This window comes from Trichomycterus rosablanca, chromosome 3, assembly GCF_030014385.1.
Source record: "Trichomycterus rosablanca isolate fTriRos1 chromosome 3, fTriRos1.hap1, whole genome shotgun sequence".
NCBI classification, from domain to species: domain Eukaryota; kingdom Metazoa; phylum Chordata; class Actinopteri; order Siluriformes; family Trichomycteridae; genus Trichomycterus; species Trichomycterus rosablanca.
The window spans coordinates 55099498-55120483 of record NC_085990.1 but is presented as its reverse complement, the minus strand read 5'-3'; the positions used below and the strand labels follow the sequence as shown (position 1 = coordinate 55120483).

The window sequence follows — 20986 nt, the reverse complement described above, 5'->3', positions numbered from 1 at the left end:
ATATGTCGGGTGTTTAGATGTAAAGTAGGTTTTTCCTCACTGTATATAAATGTCATATAAACGTCATTATGTTCTTAATTCACCTCCTTTTAGTTTTAGTAAATCTGGTATGGACAATTGACTCATTAAAAACTAACATTACAAAATAAAAGTTTATAGTTTAATGAACTTAAATATAAAGAAATAGCTGAACACTGTAGTAAAACTGCTCCTTACTCGCTCTAATGAACCTGTAGACCACTGAAGTCGTGTCGTCATTTTGTAGGCCACGCCATGTTGTTATGCCCATATTTGGTAACCCGGGTCTAAGAGAAATTTTGAATGGGAAATATGAATGGAGATTTCGCAAATTGCCTCTCTCGCATCCTGTAGTCATAAAAATGTTCCAAAGCTGTTAGGTTTTGTTTTATGGAGATTCTTCTGTCTATTATCACTGGATCCTCTGAATTATGAAGTCGTTAAAGAGTCAAAATATGAATATTGCTACATGTAAGCTAATGCTACTGCGCACGGAATTGACGTCACTAAACTTGAAGCCTCTTAATGTTTTCTTTTTTCTTTCTTTTATAAGCCTCTTAAATAAGCGCACGAAGCAGCGCGATTCAAAAGTGTAACAGTGCAGTGATATTCACAAGTTTTGGTTGATATTTTTAGTAGTTAGCTACATTAAAGTAGAAAGCAAGGATGGTCGGGTGTTACGCCTTTGGTTGTACTCAACAAAATCGAGCTGCTCGTTTCGTTGTTTTGGTTGGTGTAGTTCAGTGACGTCTAATTAATGTGCAGTAGCATTAGCTTTCGTGTAGCATTATTAGTATTACGACCCTTTAACAACCTCGTAATTCAGAGGATCCAGTGATCCATCTCTCACGGACATTTTTAACACCCGCTGCATCCGCAAAGCTCTCAGCATTGTGGACGATCCAACCCATCCATCACATGGACTTTTTACTCTGCTCCCGTCTGGGAGACGATACCGCAGCATCCGGACTAACACAACCAGACTGTGTAACAGTTTTATCCCTCAAGCAATCAGACTCCTCAATTCAGTACTGTAACAATTTCCTCCAGAAATTTTCTGCTGCCACACACTAAACTGTGCTATTGACTGTTACTATGCTACTATGCACAAGTTACTATGCACAAGTTACTATGCACAAGTTTCTTTAATTTCTGCACCTTACTCGCATCTTTGCACCTTATTTTAATTTTTAGGCACCTTTTAGGCACCTTATCGGCATTGCCGTTTTACGCTGCTAATGTACAACATGTCACTACCTCATAAACCATTGTACCATCTATTCACCATCATGTACTAACACTTGTCTTTAGTCCTGTCTTCTAATTACTTGTTTAGATTAGGGATAATAAGGAATATCTTTTGTAGTTATTTATTGTAGGAATTTTTTGTATTTATTGTTGTATTTACACTGTTTTGTATTGTCTTGCACTTTTTGTACTGTGTTACACCGTGATCCTAGAGGAACGCTGTTTCGTTTCAATATGTACTTGTATGTAGCTGAAATGACAATAAAACCTCTCTGACTCTGACTCTGATGTACAAGAGAAAAATTTGCACAGGACAAAACGTACAGGGTTCTGAACATGTTTATTTAGCACAGGATAAGTTAGAGCCAGTTCTTTTGAAAACCCAATTCAAATTTCCCATAGGAAATCTGAGTTAGACCCGGGTCTCCAAATATGGGCATAACGAGGACTACAGAATGACGCACGACTTCAGTGGTCTATTCAAACTATGTTTACATCATAGATACAGAAAATCATCAGCTTTATTTCAATATTCTAACTAAATAAAATAGAACAATCCTTACAATCATGTTAGCTTTACTTTAGTTATAGCTTATCTTTAATCATAGAACTGATTACCAAACTCAGTAAGTCATTCCTGAATAAAATCTTCACATTTAAACTCTAAGTGACACATTAAAGACGTTTCCTCTAATGCAGGAGTAAAATTTATTCATTCTGGTACAAGAGTGAATCTGGAACTGCCGTCTACATCCGACCAGTCAGTCTCTCTTATTAACACCAGTTTCATTACATAGCAACAGAGAGAAAACAGCGTCTACAATCAACCTACAATCAGATCTAAACCTGCTGTAATAACTGTACTACTGTTTATAACTCAACATTTATTCACTATTATTCATTTCTACTGTTATTGATAAGAGAACTAACTATACAGAGAGGGGCGATTCAGATCAAGTTCATTTTTATAAATCCTTTACTTTTATTATACAAATCAATTCTCCAGCATGACAGAATAAAATGAAGGTTACTTTACATACTCAATAAAAAAGCACTCGCATTACAGCGTTACATATTGAATTTACTGTGAAGAGTAAATAAAACCAACAAACAGCTCGTAGTGCAGCTGTAAAAGAATCAGATTAGTATGTTCTCCAGAACATTTCCTACTCTCATATTTCTAGGTTATGTAAGACAAGCTGCTGCATTAGTATTTATTTAATGTAATAATGATAAAAATAAACTGTAACTGTAGAACATTTATCAGAATCACTTTATTGGCCGGGTACACTTCATCTCTGGCTTGGTAAAGACCCAGCCTGTCTCCAACATGCAGCTCCAGCAACACTCAAACACATCCTGGTGGGTTACAAGAACAGCTTAACTCAAGGTAGATACACCTGACACCATAACCAAGTGCTGAGGAGCTCGGCCTTAGCACTCGAGCAAAAGAGAGTTACAACCAGTGCCGCCCCCCTTAATGTCCAGACTACCTTCCCACAGTTCACATCCTTTAGGAAGAGGAAAAACAGCAGACTTATGTACACTGAGCATAGCCAGGGACAGTGGTGTATAAAGTACCGGAAGGCCATATGTAAAAGTAAAAGTATCTTACCAGAAATTTACTTTGATAGAAGTAAGTCACCTTTTAGAATATTACTTGAGTAAAAGTCTAAAAGTATCTGATGTTTAATGTACTGAAGTATCAAAAGTAATTTGATATTAAATGTACTTAAGTATTAAAAGTAGAAGTAAAAGTAAATGCTGTTAGTATAAATGGAAGCGGTCATTTTAAATATAAAGATTGTTCTTTTAAGCCTGTAAACCTCCTTAACAATTAACCTGTTTTCTTCCTTTTATCTGAACATGATTTGTGCCAATTCATGATCATAATCAACTGTTGACATCACCTGTTTGAAATCACGACATTATTAAGTTGTTTTTTTAACTTATTACGAGCCCTAAATGTTCCTGTTTCAACGTTTTAGACTGTGAGTCAATGTAAATGTAAGAAACACTGCATCTGTTTTATTTGCATTTTCTATACTGTCCCATTTTTTTATTTGGGTAGTATATTTCAATAACAAAAAAACGATACTAGTATCGGGTATTAGCCCGATACCGCGCTCATTAACTCGTACTCGTACTCGCAAACGAGGCTCCGATACTAAACATCCGATACCGTGTACCTAGTGCACGTTGCTGCGTTAACGCAGGGATTTTCAACCTGTGGGGCGCGAGTGCCTGACCGGGGAGCGTGACATTGCGAGAATTTTTTACTTCTAAAACTAAAGCAATTAATTTTTCACCCACGGGAGACAGACTGAATTATTCTTACTGACCACGCTCACACGCACATTTAATGTTATTTAGTTCCGTTTGACAAAAAAAAAAAAAAAAAAAACTTCAAAATAGAGCTAACAGTGAAGATAACGGTTACAAAAGCAGTGACCGCTGTTATAGGACGTGTTTGTGTTCAATACTCTGTTCACAGTGTCGATACAAGTGATTCAGGAGTCGACTCATTTTAAGTGCAGCGTAAGTTTCTTTTCTCAGTCATCTCTCCGTGTTTACTGTTATAATGAATGATGCGGTTGTAAATAAACACCAAATACTACAGAACATTCTGTGTGACTCGCTTACATTATAAAGCTCAGGCTTAATTATACTGGTTATTACCACCGAGCGGGAGCCGACTCAGAGTCGTTTACGATTTACCGAGGTGAACCACGAATGTACGTGCTGATAGAATCGACTCAGATGGGATCGGACTGTATTATCTTTTTAAAGTAAATATTTCAATCAGCAGAATCGCATCGCATGTGTGATGTGCACAATGTTAATTACGTGCGTTTATTAATGAACGTTTACGTTAGCTTGTCAGAAGCTTTCTTAATGATGTCTGTGCGGTGTTTTTTTTTTACAATTAGTGATGGCAACCCAAGCAACTGTTCCACTGCACTATTTTACACTAAAAACTGCACTATTTTACACTAAAAACTGCACTATTTTACACTAAAAACTGCACTATTTTACACTAAACGTGCTGCATGTTCCTCAGCACCATGAATCTCTCCTCTACTGCTCTAATACAGAAGTTATCTGAGGAAATATTTGTCCACAGGTGAGTTTTTAAAAATAATGGACGTGTTTTCATGAGTTTTGCAGTCAATGAATTCCTAACAAATGTAATGATTTATGAAACGTTTTATTTGTGGTTGGAATGTAATCGGTAAAAATGGTAGGTAGATATCTGAACAATGTTAATGCTAATAATATTAAAAACCGCTGATGCTGCAGCTTTACTTTGTTAGTCATTGTTAACTCACATCAGTGTGTTGGAGCTTCTGAAATCTCCATATTTGCGGGTCTTTGGGTGAACGACGCACTTTTAGAAAACTCTGATAGCATTTAGAGAACGTTTGCACATGCGCATTAATGTGTTTAACCACCGTCTAACTTACAAGCGCAGATTCACCAAACCAGCGTGCAGTCCGTCACACATCTCACATCAATTACCTTCATTCTGTAGTAACGAATTTACATACAGCGAATGTAACGGAGTAAAAGTACACAATTTCTTTAGAAAATGTAGTGGAGTAAAAGTGAAAGTTGCTGAAAATTTTTATACTCCAGTAAAGTACAAGTACTTCAAAAAACTACTTAAGTACTGTAACGAAGTATTATTACTTCGTTACTATACACCACTGGCCAGGGACTGGGAACTGCATGTGGACCTGAGCCAAAGATTCTTTCTATCTAAGATTGCAGTTACTGGACAGACTGTCACTAGAAGATTGAAGGGATGTGGAGCTTCTGATCTCTGTTCTGCTCATGGTGGAGCTTCAGCTTTCCAATGAAGGAAACGTTTCATCTTGATACGAGCTGCAACACACGGGCTGGAGGGCTTTGTTACTACATACTGTAGATGGAGAGAAAAAGAAACAAACATGAACAATAAAAATGTGCTTTTTTAAATGAAAACAAATCCAGAACAATCACTTAACACAACACACAGAGCTGCTGTACAGACTTACTTCAGATCTACTGGTAATGAAGATAATTTTATCTGTTTTAAAGGAACTAAACCAAAGTCCTAGAGATCTGAACCCATACAGCTGATACTTGTACACAGCGCTCCCGTATATTTTATAATCTTTTAAAATGTGTAATATGAGATTTATTTCCTCCTTATTTGCTGTTTTTGTGCTGTTTTACATGGAGACACAAACACATGAGCAGAATGCAGCACTGAATCAGACTGAGAAGGTCAGATCAGGAGTTTACCTGCTATTATTCTTTTATTACACATTTTACACCCCAGATTATTCTGATTTCATTCATCTTTCCTCTTGTGATGATGGAACCAGTTGTACTGACTGGGATGTTGAAAGTGTTTGTCGTGGCTCTGTAGCTTTTTTACTGAAGTTTAGTTTTATTATTTAGTTCCTGAGAACTTCAGGAAGCTCCTTCACCTTCATCATGATGATGATGATGATGATACTCACTGTGTGAAATCTTTCCAACCAATCACAACGTCTTATAGAATGAAACCAGGTGAAGTTTGTACCAGAACAGTTTAATATTTTAACATTATTATCTAGAAACGTTCATGTAATCTTTATATTTATACATGTTAATATAGGGTGTGAATACTTTCTCCTCTGCCACTGGAGGAACTCAGTTTAATGTAACAGGAACTACGTGGCTGTAAAAAGTTTAGGATCCTCTGTTATAATGAAACAGGAAGTCAGTAACTCACTGTAGTTTCTCCAGTTTACAGTGAGGATCCTTCTGTAGATCAGTGAGAAGCTTCACTCCTGATTCTCCTGGTTTATTGTTACTCAGATCCAGTTCTTTCAGGAGTGATGAGGAGTTTGATCTCAGAGCTGAAGCCAGAGATATAAAACCTTCATCTGTAATACTGCAGCTCATCAACCTGCAGAGAGAACAAGAACTTATCACAATTACATCACACACACACACATCACAATTACATCATACACACACACACACACACACACACACACACACACACACCACAATTAAGATATATAATCTCACCTCTCCTCAGTCTCTTCAGTTTACAGTGTGTGTGTGTGTGTTATAATCTCACCTCAGTATTTCCAGTGTAGTGTGTGTGTGTGTTATAATCTCACCCCAGTATCTCCAGTTTACAGTGTGTGTGTATGTGTGTGTGTGTTATAATCTCACCTCAGTATCTCCATTTTACAGTGTGTGTGTGTGTGTGTGTGTTATAATCTCACCTCAGTATCTCCAGTTTACAGTGTGTGTGTGTGTGTGTGTGTGTGTGTGTGTGTGTGTGTGTGTGTGTTATAATCTCACCCCAGTATCTCCAGTTTACAGTGTGTGTGTGTGTGTGTGTGTTATAATCTCACCCCAGTATCTCCAGTTTACAGTGTGTGTGTGTATGTGTGAGTGTGTGTGTGTGTGTGTTATAATCTCACCTCAGTATCTCCAGTTTACAGTGTGTGTGTGTGTGTGTGTGTGTGTGTGTGTTATAATCTCACCCCAGTATCTCCAGTTTACAGTGTGTGTGTGTGTGTGTGTATGTGTCCCCATTAAGAACGATTTCAGACATTGTTAAACTTTCTCAGTAATTTTTTTCTTGGATAATTATCACTTTATTCTGAACACTTATGGCGTCCCCACAACACACCTTCAGTTAGTGTATGAGTAGAAACTGTGTGTAGAAACTGAACTAAACTGGTCCCCACAATGACTGTAAAATTGTGTGTGTGAAAGGTCCCAACAAGGAATGGTGACATTGTGTGTGTGAAAGGTCCTTTTACATACACACACAAGGTTACAGTCATTGTGGGGACCTTTTATATACACACACAATTTTATAGTTACTTGTGGGGACCTTTCACACACTCAATGTTATAGTCATTGTGGGGACCAGTTTAGTTCAGTTTCTACACACAGTTTCTACTCATACACTAAGTGAATGTGTGTTGTGGGGACGCCATAAGTGTTCAGAATAAAGTGATAATTATCCAAGAAAAAAATCACTGTGAAAGTTAAAATCTTCCCTAAATGTTCCCCTAGAACTTACCTTGTAGATACATCACAATAAAGAATTATTCTTACTAGATTATCATCACAATTAACTTATTACATTCCTTTAATTAACTAAAAACCCAAAATACAAAAACATGACAAAAGAGAGGCTGTAGTATACAAATAGTATAAGGCAACAAATTGCAGTTACCATCTGTTTGTGTGCAAAAACAAGTGTACTTGTGTATTTGAGATAATCAAAAATATGTGTAAATTTACTGATGAATTAAGTATTACATTTAGGATTAAGTATTAAGGTTTTTCTTATTATGATTCCTTTTTTTGTAGATGAAAGACACACATCTTGAAGATGAGCAGTGAGCTATTTGATTCTTCATCAAAAAGTGCAGATGATTACATACCTGATACGACTAGTGGCAGTGACACTAGCACTAAACCAAAACAAAAAACAAAGCTTTTGATAATACACTGGATGTCTCTGGCTCAGAGAGTTCCACTGTCTGTGACTCCACAACATCAGACAAAATGACATTTGACAGGCACAGCTTTACACCTGAAGCCACTGGAGCAGAAGAAGAACTTGGTTCAAGTCAGAACATAAATGATCTAATAGTTGTTAGCGGAAGTCAAAAAAGAGTGGATGAAAAAAGAAATCAAAAAAGAGTGGACGAAGAGTGTACGACAAGAAACATTAATGCTTGTATTGCTCTAAGCCTTATGCCAAGATGGCAAGGCACCTAGAACATGTGCATGAAAATTAACCTGATGTGGCCAAAGCTCTAAGCTTTCCAAATGGTTTCAGGGAGAGGGAGAAGCAGCCAGATTATATTCGCAACAGAGGAAACTACGCTCACAATGCTGCAGTTATGGAGTCAGGACAGGGGAAACTTGATGTTGGGCAGCACTTGTTAAACAAAGGGGGAATTCAGACAAGAATCAACAGTATGTGAGAGAGCAGATGCGAGAAATAGGAAGGCTGGTTCACAATGCCAGAAAAGTCACCACCTTAAAGAAAATGAAAGATCTTATGAATCCAAAAAATTACATGGAGACAGTCAAAGCTGTCAAGTTGACATGTGGGTATGATGGTGAAACAAACAAGTTTTTGACCCCATCATTAGCAAACAAACTTGAAAATATCCTGGTTAAAGTAAGCAAACTTTTAAAAGCTCAAGGTTTCATCTCAAACAACCAACATCTTGTGAAGAATGCCAGTAAGTTGTAAGACATCCATCAGGAAAAGTGGAATTAGCTAATATCAGCCACGGCATTGAGGAACATAAGATAAGCAAAGTGGAACGTACCGACTCTCATGCCTTTTACTGAAGACATCCAAAAAATGCATGCATATTTCAGTCAAGTACAAGATGAGTGGTACATTTTACTCTCGGAAAGTCCCTCTGCAAAAGCCTGGATGGAGCTGACTAAGGTGTGCCTGGCTCAGGTTATTCTCTTTATAGGGGAAGGGAAGGAGAAGTTGCCAGCATGCACTTCCGATCACTTCCAATTCCAAAAATGTTTTGTGCATTAGAGCTCCTTGTTAAGCAGAGAGAGGCTTGTGGGGTTCTTAAAGACAATGGTTATATGTTTGCAAGACCAGAAGCTATGACACATTTCAGAGGATCAGACTGTCTCCGTGGCTTTGCAAAGGTGTGTGGGGCAAAGAGTCCCACGTCACTGACATCTACCAGACTGAGAAAGCATGCTGCAACCCTTTCAACTGTGCTAAACATGACAGACACAGAAATGGACCAGCTCGCCAATTTTCTTGGACATAAGAATCCATCATGAGTTCTATCGAATGCCTGAGAAGACCCTACAGCTCGCTAAGATCAGCAAAGTTCCTCAATTCTGTGGCTGATATCAGCTTATTCCACTTTTCCTGATGGATGTCTTGAAACTCACTGGCATTCTTCACAAGATGTTGGTTGTTTGAGATGAAACCTTGAGCTTTTAAAACTTTGCTTACTTTAACCAGGATATTTTTGTTTGCTAATGATGGGGTCAAAAACTTGTTTGTTTCACTATCTTACCCACATGTCAACTGGACATCTTCCAGTTTTTTTTAAGGTGGTGACTTTTCTGGCATTGTGAACCAGCCTTCCCATTTCTCGCATCTTCTCTCGCACATACTGTTGATTCTTGTCTGAATTCCCCCTTTGTTTAACAAGTGCTGCCCAACATCAATTAGAACTTGGTCATTTTTTAATATATCTGTAATTGGGCCAGGATTTATGGCACTGATTACCTCCCAGAGTTGTTTACTCACATGTGAAGGAACAGGCCCTATGTATGTACACATGGCCTGAACACGATTCTTTCCTGGTTTGTGGGTGACCGATCCAGTTCTGAGTGTACAACTACGCATATGTCGCCACAGGACCTTTCTTCTACAAAGTGCTTGACAGTATGCACAGTGCATGAAGATATTTTCCAATGCTTCTTCACATGGTCGTTTAAAGGGCACAAGTTTCCCCTGTCCTGACCCCCAGCTGCAGCATTGTGAGTGTAGTTTCCTCTGTTGTGAATATAATCTAGCTGCTTCTTCCTTGTAGAACACACTGAGTCAGAGACATCCAGTGTATTATTAAAACATCAGCAAAGTTCTAATCTAAGGGGCCTGTGGTAGCCTAGTGGGTAGGGCTTTGGGCTATCAACCGGAAGATTGGCGGTTCAAATCCAGGCTCTGCTATGTAGCCACTGTTGGGTCTTTGAGCAAGGCCCTTAACCCTGTCTGCTCCAGGGGCGCTGTAAGTTGGCTGACCCTGCGCTCTGACCCCAGCTTCCAACACCAGCTGGGATATGCGAAGAAAGAATTTCATTGTACTGTACATCTGTATATGTATATATGACAAATATAGGATATCTTTCTTTCTTTCTTTTTTAATGGCTCTTGAGCAAGGAAGATTAGCTGAGTTTCATGGCAAGAACTTGGATGAAATTGAGCTAGATCCTGATGGTATGTTGTTTTATTTTACTTTTTTTATTTGGTATTCATCATGTTTTTCATTCATTTTTGTTTAAATGCAATGTTAAGCCCTTATACTTAATACATCCACAGAACAAGCTCTGGATAGTGATGAGGAACACATGAGCATACAGAAGGGAAATTGTTTATCTTCAGTTAGTGGTATGTATTGTCAGTAAGTTCCTGTCAAAAGACAACAGTTTGCCTCTTTTGTAGTAAACTTGCCTGTGTGTATTCTACAGTCTGTAAGTGAAGGGGATGAATTGTTGTCATTATAGTGTGTTTTTGTAGAATGTAAATATTATTACGGGGCATATGGACTTGGTACTGGGACGTATGTGTGGGAAGCCACAATTATGTATAACTAAATATAACTAAATATAACTTATGGTGTGACCTAATCAAACAGTGTAACACGGTGTCACTCTTACTTACAAAAACAGACCTACTTTAAAACATTAAACACTAAAGCATGTAGCCTGCTCAGGTAAGTTGCATACAATTGCTACAAAAAGCAGGAAAAACGTAGCTACAGACTGGTCAGGGTGTCCATGCTTACTCCTGTACACAACCAAAAGCACCTACAGTGGACATGTGAGCATCAGAACTGGACCATGAAGAAGTGAAAGAAGGTGGCTTTTTTAAATCATGTGGATAACCATGTGTGTATTACCTGGAGAAGACATAGCACCAGTATGCATATGGGCATTTCCAGTATGCAGTATGCATTATAGAAAGCAAGCTGGCAGAGGCGGTGTGCTCTGGACAATGTTCTGCTGGGAAACCCTTGGGTCCTGGCTTAAAGAATCTGCTTTAATTGTTTTGGTGCCAAGTACCACAACACACCTTTAGAGGTCTTGTGTAGTTTATGTCTCGATGGGTCAGAACTATACAGGTGTCACAAGGGGGACTTACATAATATTAGCCATTTTTTACCACTTTAAGGTAAAGCTGGCCACAAGAAGAAAACACCTTGGCTGCAGAAAGAGGTGCAGGCGGTGAAAGGGCACATGAATCGCCTCATCACATCTTGTATTTTACCAGCAAAGCGAGACTGTGAAAAGGGCTGAACCAGAAGCTCTAAAGAACCGTGACTGGCAGAATCTGAAATTCTATGTTTATAATCGCATTACAGCCTACAAAGAAATTTGCAATACAGATAGTTTAAAGATCATTGAGTCTCTGTTATGGGAGTTTTTGTTTACATTCACATGTCTCAGCAGGACACACATATGCATACACTATATTGCCAAAAGTATTCGCTCGTCTGCCTTCACACGCATATGAACTTGAGTTCATCCTGAAAACCTTACCATATAGAAGCACTTTTTAGTTCTACAATTACTGACTGTAGTCCATCTGTTTCTCTACATGATTTGTTAGCCCCCTTTCATGCTGTTCTTCAATGGTCAGGACCCCCACAGAGCAGGTATTATTTAGGTGGTGGATCATTCTCAGCACTGCAGAGGTGGTGTGTTAGTGTGTGTTGTGCTGGTATGAGTGGATCAGACACAGCAGTGCTGCTGGAGTTCTTAAAACATTGTGTCCACTCACTGTCCACTCTATTAGACACTCCTACCTAGCTGGTCCACCTTGTAGATGTAAAGTCAGAGACGATCGCTCATCTATTGCTGCTGTTTGAGTCGCTCATCTTCTAGACCTTCATCAGTGGCTGATGTGTCTGATCCACTCATACCAGCACAACACACATCTGCTCTGTGGTGGTCCTGTGGGGGTCCTGACCATTAAAGAACAGGGTGAAAGCAGGTTAAAAAGTATGTAGAGAAACAGATGGACTACAGTCAGTAATTGTGGAACTACAAAGTGCTTCTATATGGTAAGTTTTTCAGGTGGAACTCAAGTTCATATGCGTGTGAAGGCAGGCGAGTGAATACTTTTGGCAATGTAGTGTACGTCATAAAGGTCTACTGAACAGAAAGAATTATTTGGTTTTTTTAAAAAAGCATTTAAACATTTTGCAATAAACTGATTTTTTTTTTAAACTGTCAATAATAGGTAAATTGCCAGTTATATTAAAGAAAGCATATGTGACAGTTTATTCTTTGAATGAGGAATTCCTTTGTCAAACTCGGGCAACAGGCATTTTTTGAACTGCATATGTGAGTTTGTTTGTGAAGTTGAACTCATTAAATCTTGAGTTTTGCAATTTAAATGTGTGTTTAATGCCTGTATGGTTTTATAAGTAGTAGCTTTATTTTAGTAGTAATAAGTATCCAGTAGTAGCTGATTCTGGGTGGTTTACTGTGGTACAAAAAAATCATGACAAAGAATTAAAAAAATAATTAATTGGAAAACATGGAAAAATAAAATTATTTGATTTAATATTAAGGTTTAATTTGATATGAGTTAGAAGGTATCCAGACAATAATTTATTACTCTTCAATCCACTGTACATGAGTAGAGATAGTCTTGCTATGTTGTCGAGATGACTACATGCACATGTTCTGTGCAAAGACTCTACATAATATATGAACAAGTAAGCTAAGCTAAATTTAAACATTTTAAATGTGATTTATGTACTATTACTGCATCTTTGGATTTTACATAGATGTATAGATTAAGCCTTTTTGTTTAAAAGTAAGATAATCTGTAGATTAGCTTGAAATAATTACATGCCCTTTAATGATAATATAAATGAATTGTAATGCACTCAATGTTGTTGCAAGGTCCCCACTAATCACATTGGCATTTGTGTGTTTTATGCTAATATTATGCAAATGAGGTATCCATTAGTCATATTTATAAGATTTTTCTAAGTCCCCATTAAACACGGTCCTGACATGACTTCTTCAATTCTGATGTTTAAACGCATGTATAGGCTAAGAAAATGTTGATGTTCAGAACATTGGTCCCCGTCTGACATGAAAACCAGTATGTGTGTGTGTGTGTGTGTGTGTTATAATCTCACCTCAGTATCTCCAGTTTACAGTGTGTGTGTGTGTGTGTTATAATCTCACCTCAGTATCTCCAGTTTACAGTGTGTGTGTGTGTGTGTGTGTGTGTGTGTGTTATAATCTCACCCCAGTATCTCCAGTGTACAGTGTGTGTGTGTGTGTGTGTGTGTGTGTGTGTGTGTGTGTGTTATAATCTCACCTCAGTATCTCCAGTTTACAGTGTGTGTGTGTGTCTGTGTCATAATCTCACCTCAGTATCTCCAGTTTACAGTGTGTGTGTGTGTGTGTGTGTGTTATAATCTCACCCCAGTATCTCCAATGTACAGTGTGTGTGTGTGTGTGTGTGTGTGTGTGTGTGTGTGTGTGTGTGTTATAATCTCACCTCAGTATCTCCAGTTTACAGTGTGTGTGTGTGTCTGTGTCATAATCTCACCTCAGTATCTCCAGTTTACAGTGTATGTGTGTGTGTGTGTGTGTTATAATCTCACCCCAGTATCTCCAGTGTACAGTGTGTGTGTGTGTGTGTGTTATAATCTCACCCCAGTATCTCCAGTGTACAGTGTGTGTGTGTGTGTGTGTGTGTGTGTGTGTTATAATCTCACCTCAGTATCTCCAGTTTACAGTGTGTGTGTGTGTGTGTGTGTTATAATCTCACCTCAGTATCTCCAGTTTACAGTGTGGATTCTTCAGTGCAGCAGAGAGCAGCTTCACTCCTGAATCCTGCAGCTTATTGTTACTCAGGTTCAGATCTCTCAGATTGGAGGAGTTTGAACTGAGAACTGAGGACAGAGCTGCACAACTTTCATCTGTTAGATCACACCAATCCAACCTGAGAAAGAAAAGATGAAACATCAGATTATTGGAAGCTAAATTTGTGTGAAATAAAAATTTCTGTTTTTGTTTTTAACAGAATAATTTCTTTTTTATCTATCTATTTTTTTTTATATCTTATATGATAAATCAGCTGCTCTACTGTTCCAGTCTGATCACTAACAAGTTGTAATTAATTCGTCTCTACACTCAAAAAAACAAAGAATTGGCATTCGTTCTTGTTAAGCAAACAAATCAAATTGATATTAATTGATTTGACCCATTTTTAAAATGTACTTAAAATATGTGTTAATACAACGTAATTATACTAATTGTTAAATTGACCTAATTTAATCAACTCAAATAAAAGAGAATAAATTGAGTTTATCCAACTCTCGCAAGGTTTCTGATTATATCGCGAGATGCACGCGAGCGTCAGAAGAACTCTCTTTCTCTTCAATCGCCGTCCACTATACAGTATAGTGTTAATTTGTTTGAGGTATCAGTACGCATGTCTGTTATGTTTCTTCTCAGGTTCTGTTGTGATTTTACCAATTTTGATTTATTCACTGTAAGCCCGGACTTCATATTTAATAAAAAATTTTTTAGTAATTATTTAAGTTTTTTGCTCTACTATAAAATGCATTGTACTCATATGAGTTCACATGTAAATGTGCTAAAGGATTTAAGTTCATTAAACAAAAAAAATTACTTTTGATTAACTTAAAAAAGTTATGTATTGAACAGAAAACCCCTCCGATAAACGTGTAAGTCTGCCCCTTTGGTGAATCAGGCAAAAATGATTTTCTTGTGTGAGGGTAGCCATTTGTTTTAACTTTTGTAACCTGCAAATTACTTTCTACTTTTCATTTAAGGCTTTTTGTAAAAGTAAACTTGTCTTTCTCGAATATCTTTTGGAAAGTAGAACATTGTTAAACTAAGTGGACGAACTTTATTCCCCCGACTGTTCTGTGTTTGAGTAGCAGGTACATCAGTCTGACGGGGCTTTTTCATCTTTCATCCTTCATCCGTTAACCCAACTCCAGTCTAATTTTGGTAAGTGTTGTACTTTACTTAACAATTTTGTTAAAAATAAATTATCTTAATGTTGACACTAAATAAATAATCAAACAGCGCTGCTTTATTTGCCGTATTTAGGCTACATGCTAGCATGCTAGCCTTCATACGAAGCAAAGAGTGTGCTGGCTTGCCTTATTGTAATCCTTAAATGAATGGTATTAATGTTGATATTAATATTTTTGTTTCTTTGTTTTGTTTTAGAGAGCTGCTAGCCAAACGTTAAGAAATCAGCTCGCCATGTGAAACAGTACAGGTTCATGGTTACTGTAAAGAGTTTCCTAATGTTAATCTTAATGTTTCCTTGACATGTATTTTAAGTAAATACTTCTGAAGTGACATAAAAAAAGAAGAATTTTATGATTGTTTTTCTATAAACATTTCTAATTGATATTTAAAATGTATTTAACAAACTATTTTAAACTAATTTTTTTAATTGAGCCCAAGATAAGTAGAATATTGGGAAAAGCAGTTGGTATAACAAAAAAAGAAAGTTTAATCAACGTGCCTTTTATGTGTAATAACTTAATGTTTTAAAATCATAAGTTAAATCAACAAAGTTAACTAAATTGTTACATCAATTTTAGTACAATTAGTAGAACCAACATAAGTAAAATAAGTTAAATCAACATGGTACATTAGGTTTGGAACAACTTAAATGAAATAAGTTGCATCAACTTAAGGAAAATAAGTTGGATCAACACTAGAAAATCTTGTCCAGATTACCTTGATGAGTTGAGTTAAACTTAACAGATCAAATTAAGTTTAGACAACTTAAATAAATTGTGTTGGATAAACAAAATTGCTTTATGTCCAAATAAATAAATAAAATTTTGTGGAAATACTTTCCATGATTCAATTAAGTTCAGCCAAATAATTTTTTTTTTTAGTGTAATCTGTTAATTTGTTGATGTTTTAAATGGCAGTTTTTAAATAAATGAAAACAGATATTTATAATATTTGTGCTACAAGTTTAATGTTGGAGCCTCCGGGGACGCCTATAAAAATAAAAGAGGTTTTTAAACTAAATAAGATAAAAACGTAACAACTGCTCCACCTTGTTTTCTATGGAGCTGAATTAGTGACAAAATAAAAGTAAAAACTGTCCGATCCATTTTCTGTACTGAATTTGGGGCGTGGCTGAGAAAGCAGACAGAAGTAATCGCTCGTAGCTGTAACTTAATCCAGAGAAAAACGTTCTTTTAATGAAAGAGTGAAAGAGGAAATAAAGATTTACACTGTACAGTTGAGGACGGTTTAGTTACAGACGATGACGTGTTTTTTAAAGCTGAGTGACTTTTACACGAGACAGAACTCAGTAACACACACACACACACACACACACACACTCATACCTGCTCAACACAACCCCACACTGTACTGACCAACACCACACTTGTCTTTTAGTCTCGTGCACTTGATTATTTGAGGTTAGAAAATGTTCTGTGTGTTTATATGAAATCTTTGTATTTATTACACTGGATTTGATCTGTACCGTGTATATTGGGATGTTTACACTGTGTATATTGGGATGTTTGTACTGTGTATATTGGGATGTTTACACCGTGTATATTGGGATGTTTGTACTGTGTATATTGGGATGTTTGTACTGTGTATATTGGGATGTTTGTACTGTGTATATTGGGATGTTTACACCGTGTATATTGGGATGTTTGCACCGTGTATATTGGGATGTTTGTACCGTGTATATTGGGATGTTTGTACTGTGTATATTGGGATGTTTGTACCGTGTATATTGGGATGTTTGTACTGTGTATATTGGGATGTTTGCACTGTGTATATTGGGATGTTTGTACTGTGTATATTGGGGTGTTTGTACTGTGCATACTGGGATGTTTGTACTGTGCATACTGGGATGTTTGTACTGTGTATATTGGGATGTTTGTACTGTGTATATTGGGATGTTTGTACTGTGTATATTGGGATGTTTGCACTGTGTATATTGGGATGTTTGTACTGTGCATATTGGGATGTTTGTACTGTGTATTTTGGGGTGTTTGTACTGTGCATACTGGGATGTTTGTACTGTGCATACTGGGATGTTTGTACTGTGTATATTGGGATGTTTGTACTGTGTATATTGGGATGTTTGTACTGTGTATATTGGGATGTTTGCACTGTGTATATTGGGGTGTTTGTACTGTGCATACTGGGATGTTTGTACTGTGCATACTGGGATGTTTGTACTGTGTATATTGGGATGTTTGTACTGTGTATATTGGGATGTTTGTACCGTGTATATTGGGATGTTTGTACTGTGTATATTGGGATGTTTGTACTGTGTATATTGGGATGTTTGCACTGTGTATATTGGGATGTTTGTACTGGGTATATTGGGATGTTTGTACTGTGTATATTGGGATGTTTGTACTGTGTATATTGGGATGTTTGTACCGTGTATATTGGGATGTTTGTACTGTGTATATTGGGATGTTTGCACTGTGTATATTGGGATGTTTGTACTGTGTATATTGGGATGTTTGTACTGTGTATATTGGAATGTTTGTACTGTGTATATTGGGATGTTTGTACTGTGTATATTGGGATGTTTGTACCGTGTATATTGGGATGTTTGTACTGTGTATATTGGGATGTTTGTACCGTGTATATTGGGATGTTTGTACCGTGTATATTGGGATGTTTGTACTGTGTATACTGGGATGTTTGTACCGTGTATATTGGGATGTTTGCACCGTGTATATTGGGATGTTTGCACCGTGTATATTGGGATGTTTGTACTGTGTATATTGGGATGTTTGCACTTGTGTTCTCTGATGCACCCTGGTCCTGGAGGAATGTTGTTTTATTTCAGTTAGTAATTGTGATTAATTAGGATCTCTTGTGTGTGTACAGCCCCATTAACCACACCCCAGATTCAGTGGAGGATTGTGATTGGACAGTAATTCTTGGCTGGTTGAGACTGAAATACGAGGCTGATCTGAAGCAGCACACAGTGAAATGAAGTCCAGCTGTGAGTTGATGCATTTGAAGCTGATTTGTATTTAATTCTGACACAAATTCTTCACTTTGTTTAGTGAAAGAAAATCCTGGTGTTTAGTTTCTCAGTAAAGACGGTGAGTAAATCCAGGTTTTGTTTTTCATTTTATCACCTTTACTGCATGTTAGTGTGGAAAAGCTCCAATAATATTGTGGACAGTAGAAGAGGGTGCATTACAGGATCTATATCAGAATCACACCTGGATCATAAAGAGGAGCTTCAGGAAATATCTGATGAAATTGAGCTGCAGTTTGATAGAACTGATGAAAAAGTTTTGCTCCTGTTAATGATGTGAGAAAATCAACTATTACAGATAGATCCAGTTTATAGTGTGTGTGTGTGTGTGTGTGTGTGTGTGTGTTATAATCTCACTTCAGTATCTCCAGTTTACAGTGTGTGTGTGTGTTTGTGTGTTATAATCTCACCTCAGTATCTCCAGTTTATAGTGTGTGTGTGTTATAATCTCACCTCAGTATCTCCAGTGTACAGTGTGTGTGTGTGTGTGTGTGTGTGCGTGTGTGTTATAATCTCACCCCAGTAGCTCCAGTTTATAGTGTGTGTGTGTGTGTTATAATCTCACCTCAGTATCTCCAGTGTACAGTGGGTGTGTGTGTGTTATAATCTCACCTCAGTATCTCCAGTTTACAGTGTGTGGGTGTGTGTGTTATAATCTCACCTCAGTATCTCCAGTGTACTGTGTGTGTGTGTGTGTGTGTTATAATCTCACCTCAGTATCTCCAGTGTACAGTGTGTGTGTGTGTGTGTGTGTGCGTGTGTGTTATAATCTCACCCCAGTAGCTCCAGTTTATAGTGTGTGTGTGTGTGTGTTATAATCTCACCCCAGTAGCTCCAGTTTATAGTGTGTGTGTGTATGTGTGTGTGTGTGTGTTATAATCTCACCTCAGTATCTCCAGTGTACAGTGTGGATTCTTCAGTGCAGCAGAGAGCAGCTTCACTCCTGAATCCTGCAGGTTATTGAAACTCAGGTTCAGTTCTATCAGATTGGAGGAGTTTGAACTGAGAACTGAGGACAGAGCTGCACAACTTTCATCTGTTAGAGAACAACATTCCAACCTGAGAAAGAAAAGATGAAACATGAGATTATTCACACACACACACACACACTCACACTCACACTCACACACACACACACACACACACACACACACACACTCACACTCACACACACACACACACACACACACACACTCACACTCACACTCACACACACACACACACACACACACACACACACACTGTACACTGGAGATACTGAGGTCAGATTATAACACACACACACACTGTACACTGGAGCAAACTGCTGGCAAACTCAGGGCACGGATCTCTTTCCAGCAAGAGAAAAAAAAAAATAATAATAATAATAAAAAAAACTTTGGTTCTATCAGGGTTTCAGCAGATTTGTGTTCTTTGTTGTTTACTAAAACTTGAGAAATGAAATGTTTACTATGGAAGCACTTCTGTAAGTCGCTCTGGATAAGAGCGTCTGCTAAATGCAGAAAATGTAAATGTAAAAAGAGACAAGGGACCGCTGTATAATCTGCCTCACAGAAACGTGGTTATCATCGGATACGCAGGACCAAGCCATCGAACCAGCGGGATTGTCTGTGCACCGCGCCGACAGAACGAAGGACCTTTCCGGGAAGAGTAAAGGAGGTGGTGTATGTTTTATGATCAACAATGCTTAGTGTGATCAGAGAAATGTCTACTTTTGCTCCCCGGACCTGGAATATCTCATCATCTCGTGCAGACCGCTGTGGCTACCGAGAGAGATTTCAGGAGTCATTGTTACGACTGTGTACATTCCACCGCAGGCTGATACGGACTTGACACTTGGGAAACTGTACGAGGCTATTAAAAAGCAGGAAACCGCGCGTCCTGAGGCCGCTTTTATTGTTGTTGGGGACTTTAACAAAGCAAACTTTAGCAAAGTTGCAAAGTTTTTTCAGCATATCACCTGCAAAACACGGAAAACACGCACACTGGATCATTGTTACACCCCCTTCTGCAATGCCTACAAAGCCCTCCCCCGCGCTCCGTTCGGCAAATCGGATCACTCCTTCATCCTGCTTCTGCCTACCTATAGGCAGAAACTGAAATGAGAACCGCCTACTATCAGGGAGGTACGTCACTGGTCGGACCAATCGGACTCTATGCTCCAGGACTGTTTTGATGACACCGACTGGGAGATGTTCAGAGAAGCGTCCAATAACAACATTGATGAGTACACTGACACAGTTACTGGATTCATCAGAAAGTGCTTAGATGATGTTGTTCCTACTAAAACTATCCGTGTGTATCAGAATCAGAAACCATGGCTGAACTGTGAGGTCCGTGCAGCTCTGAACAAACGTACTGCTGCTTTTCAATCGGAAAATACAGAGGAGGATAAAAAAGCCAGCTATGCCCTCCGTAAAACCATCAAAGCAGCCAAACGCGAGTACAGAGCAAAAGTGGAATCGCAGTTCAACAGCACCAACGTGAGAGGCATGCGGGAGGGATTAAACACAGTAACGGACTATAAAGTGAAAACTTGCGGTGCAGCAAACATCAGTGATTTGATTTAATTTAAAATAAACAAGGCCATCCCTGAAAGAGACGTTATCTGGATGGGAGTAAATATTTGATAGTGCCTTTCCAGATGCAACCCCATACCATCAGAGATGCAGGCTTATAAACTGAGCGCTGATAAGAAGCTGGATGGTCCCTTCCTCCCCTCTTGAGTGTGCAGAACACGGCGTCTGTGGTTTCCATAATGAATTTCTCATTTTGATTAATCTGACCACAGAACAGTTTTCCATTTTGTTTCAGTCTATTTTAAATGAACTTTGGACCAGAGAAGATGGTGATGTTTCTGGGTCGTGTTGA

At 38.1% G+C, this 20986-nt stretch overlaps 1 protein-coding gene across 1 annotated transcript in view; it reads right to left on the bottom strand.

Annotated features, from left to right (window-relative positions):
* Positions 1-20986, bottom strand: part of LOC134309978 (NACHT, LRR and PYD domains-containing protein 3-like) — a 259037-nt gene that overhangs the window by 231713 nt on the left and 6338 nt on the right. Inside the window, exons 6-7 of the mRNA XM_062991482.1 lie at positions 19001-19174; positions 13850-14023 (exon numbers count right to left, since the gene is read on the bottom strand). Of these exons, the coding sequence (XP_062847552.1) occupies positions 13850-14023; positions 19001-19174 (348 nt within the window). The remainder of the gene's footprint in view (positions 1-13849; positions 14024-19000; positions 19175-20986) is intronic.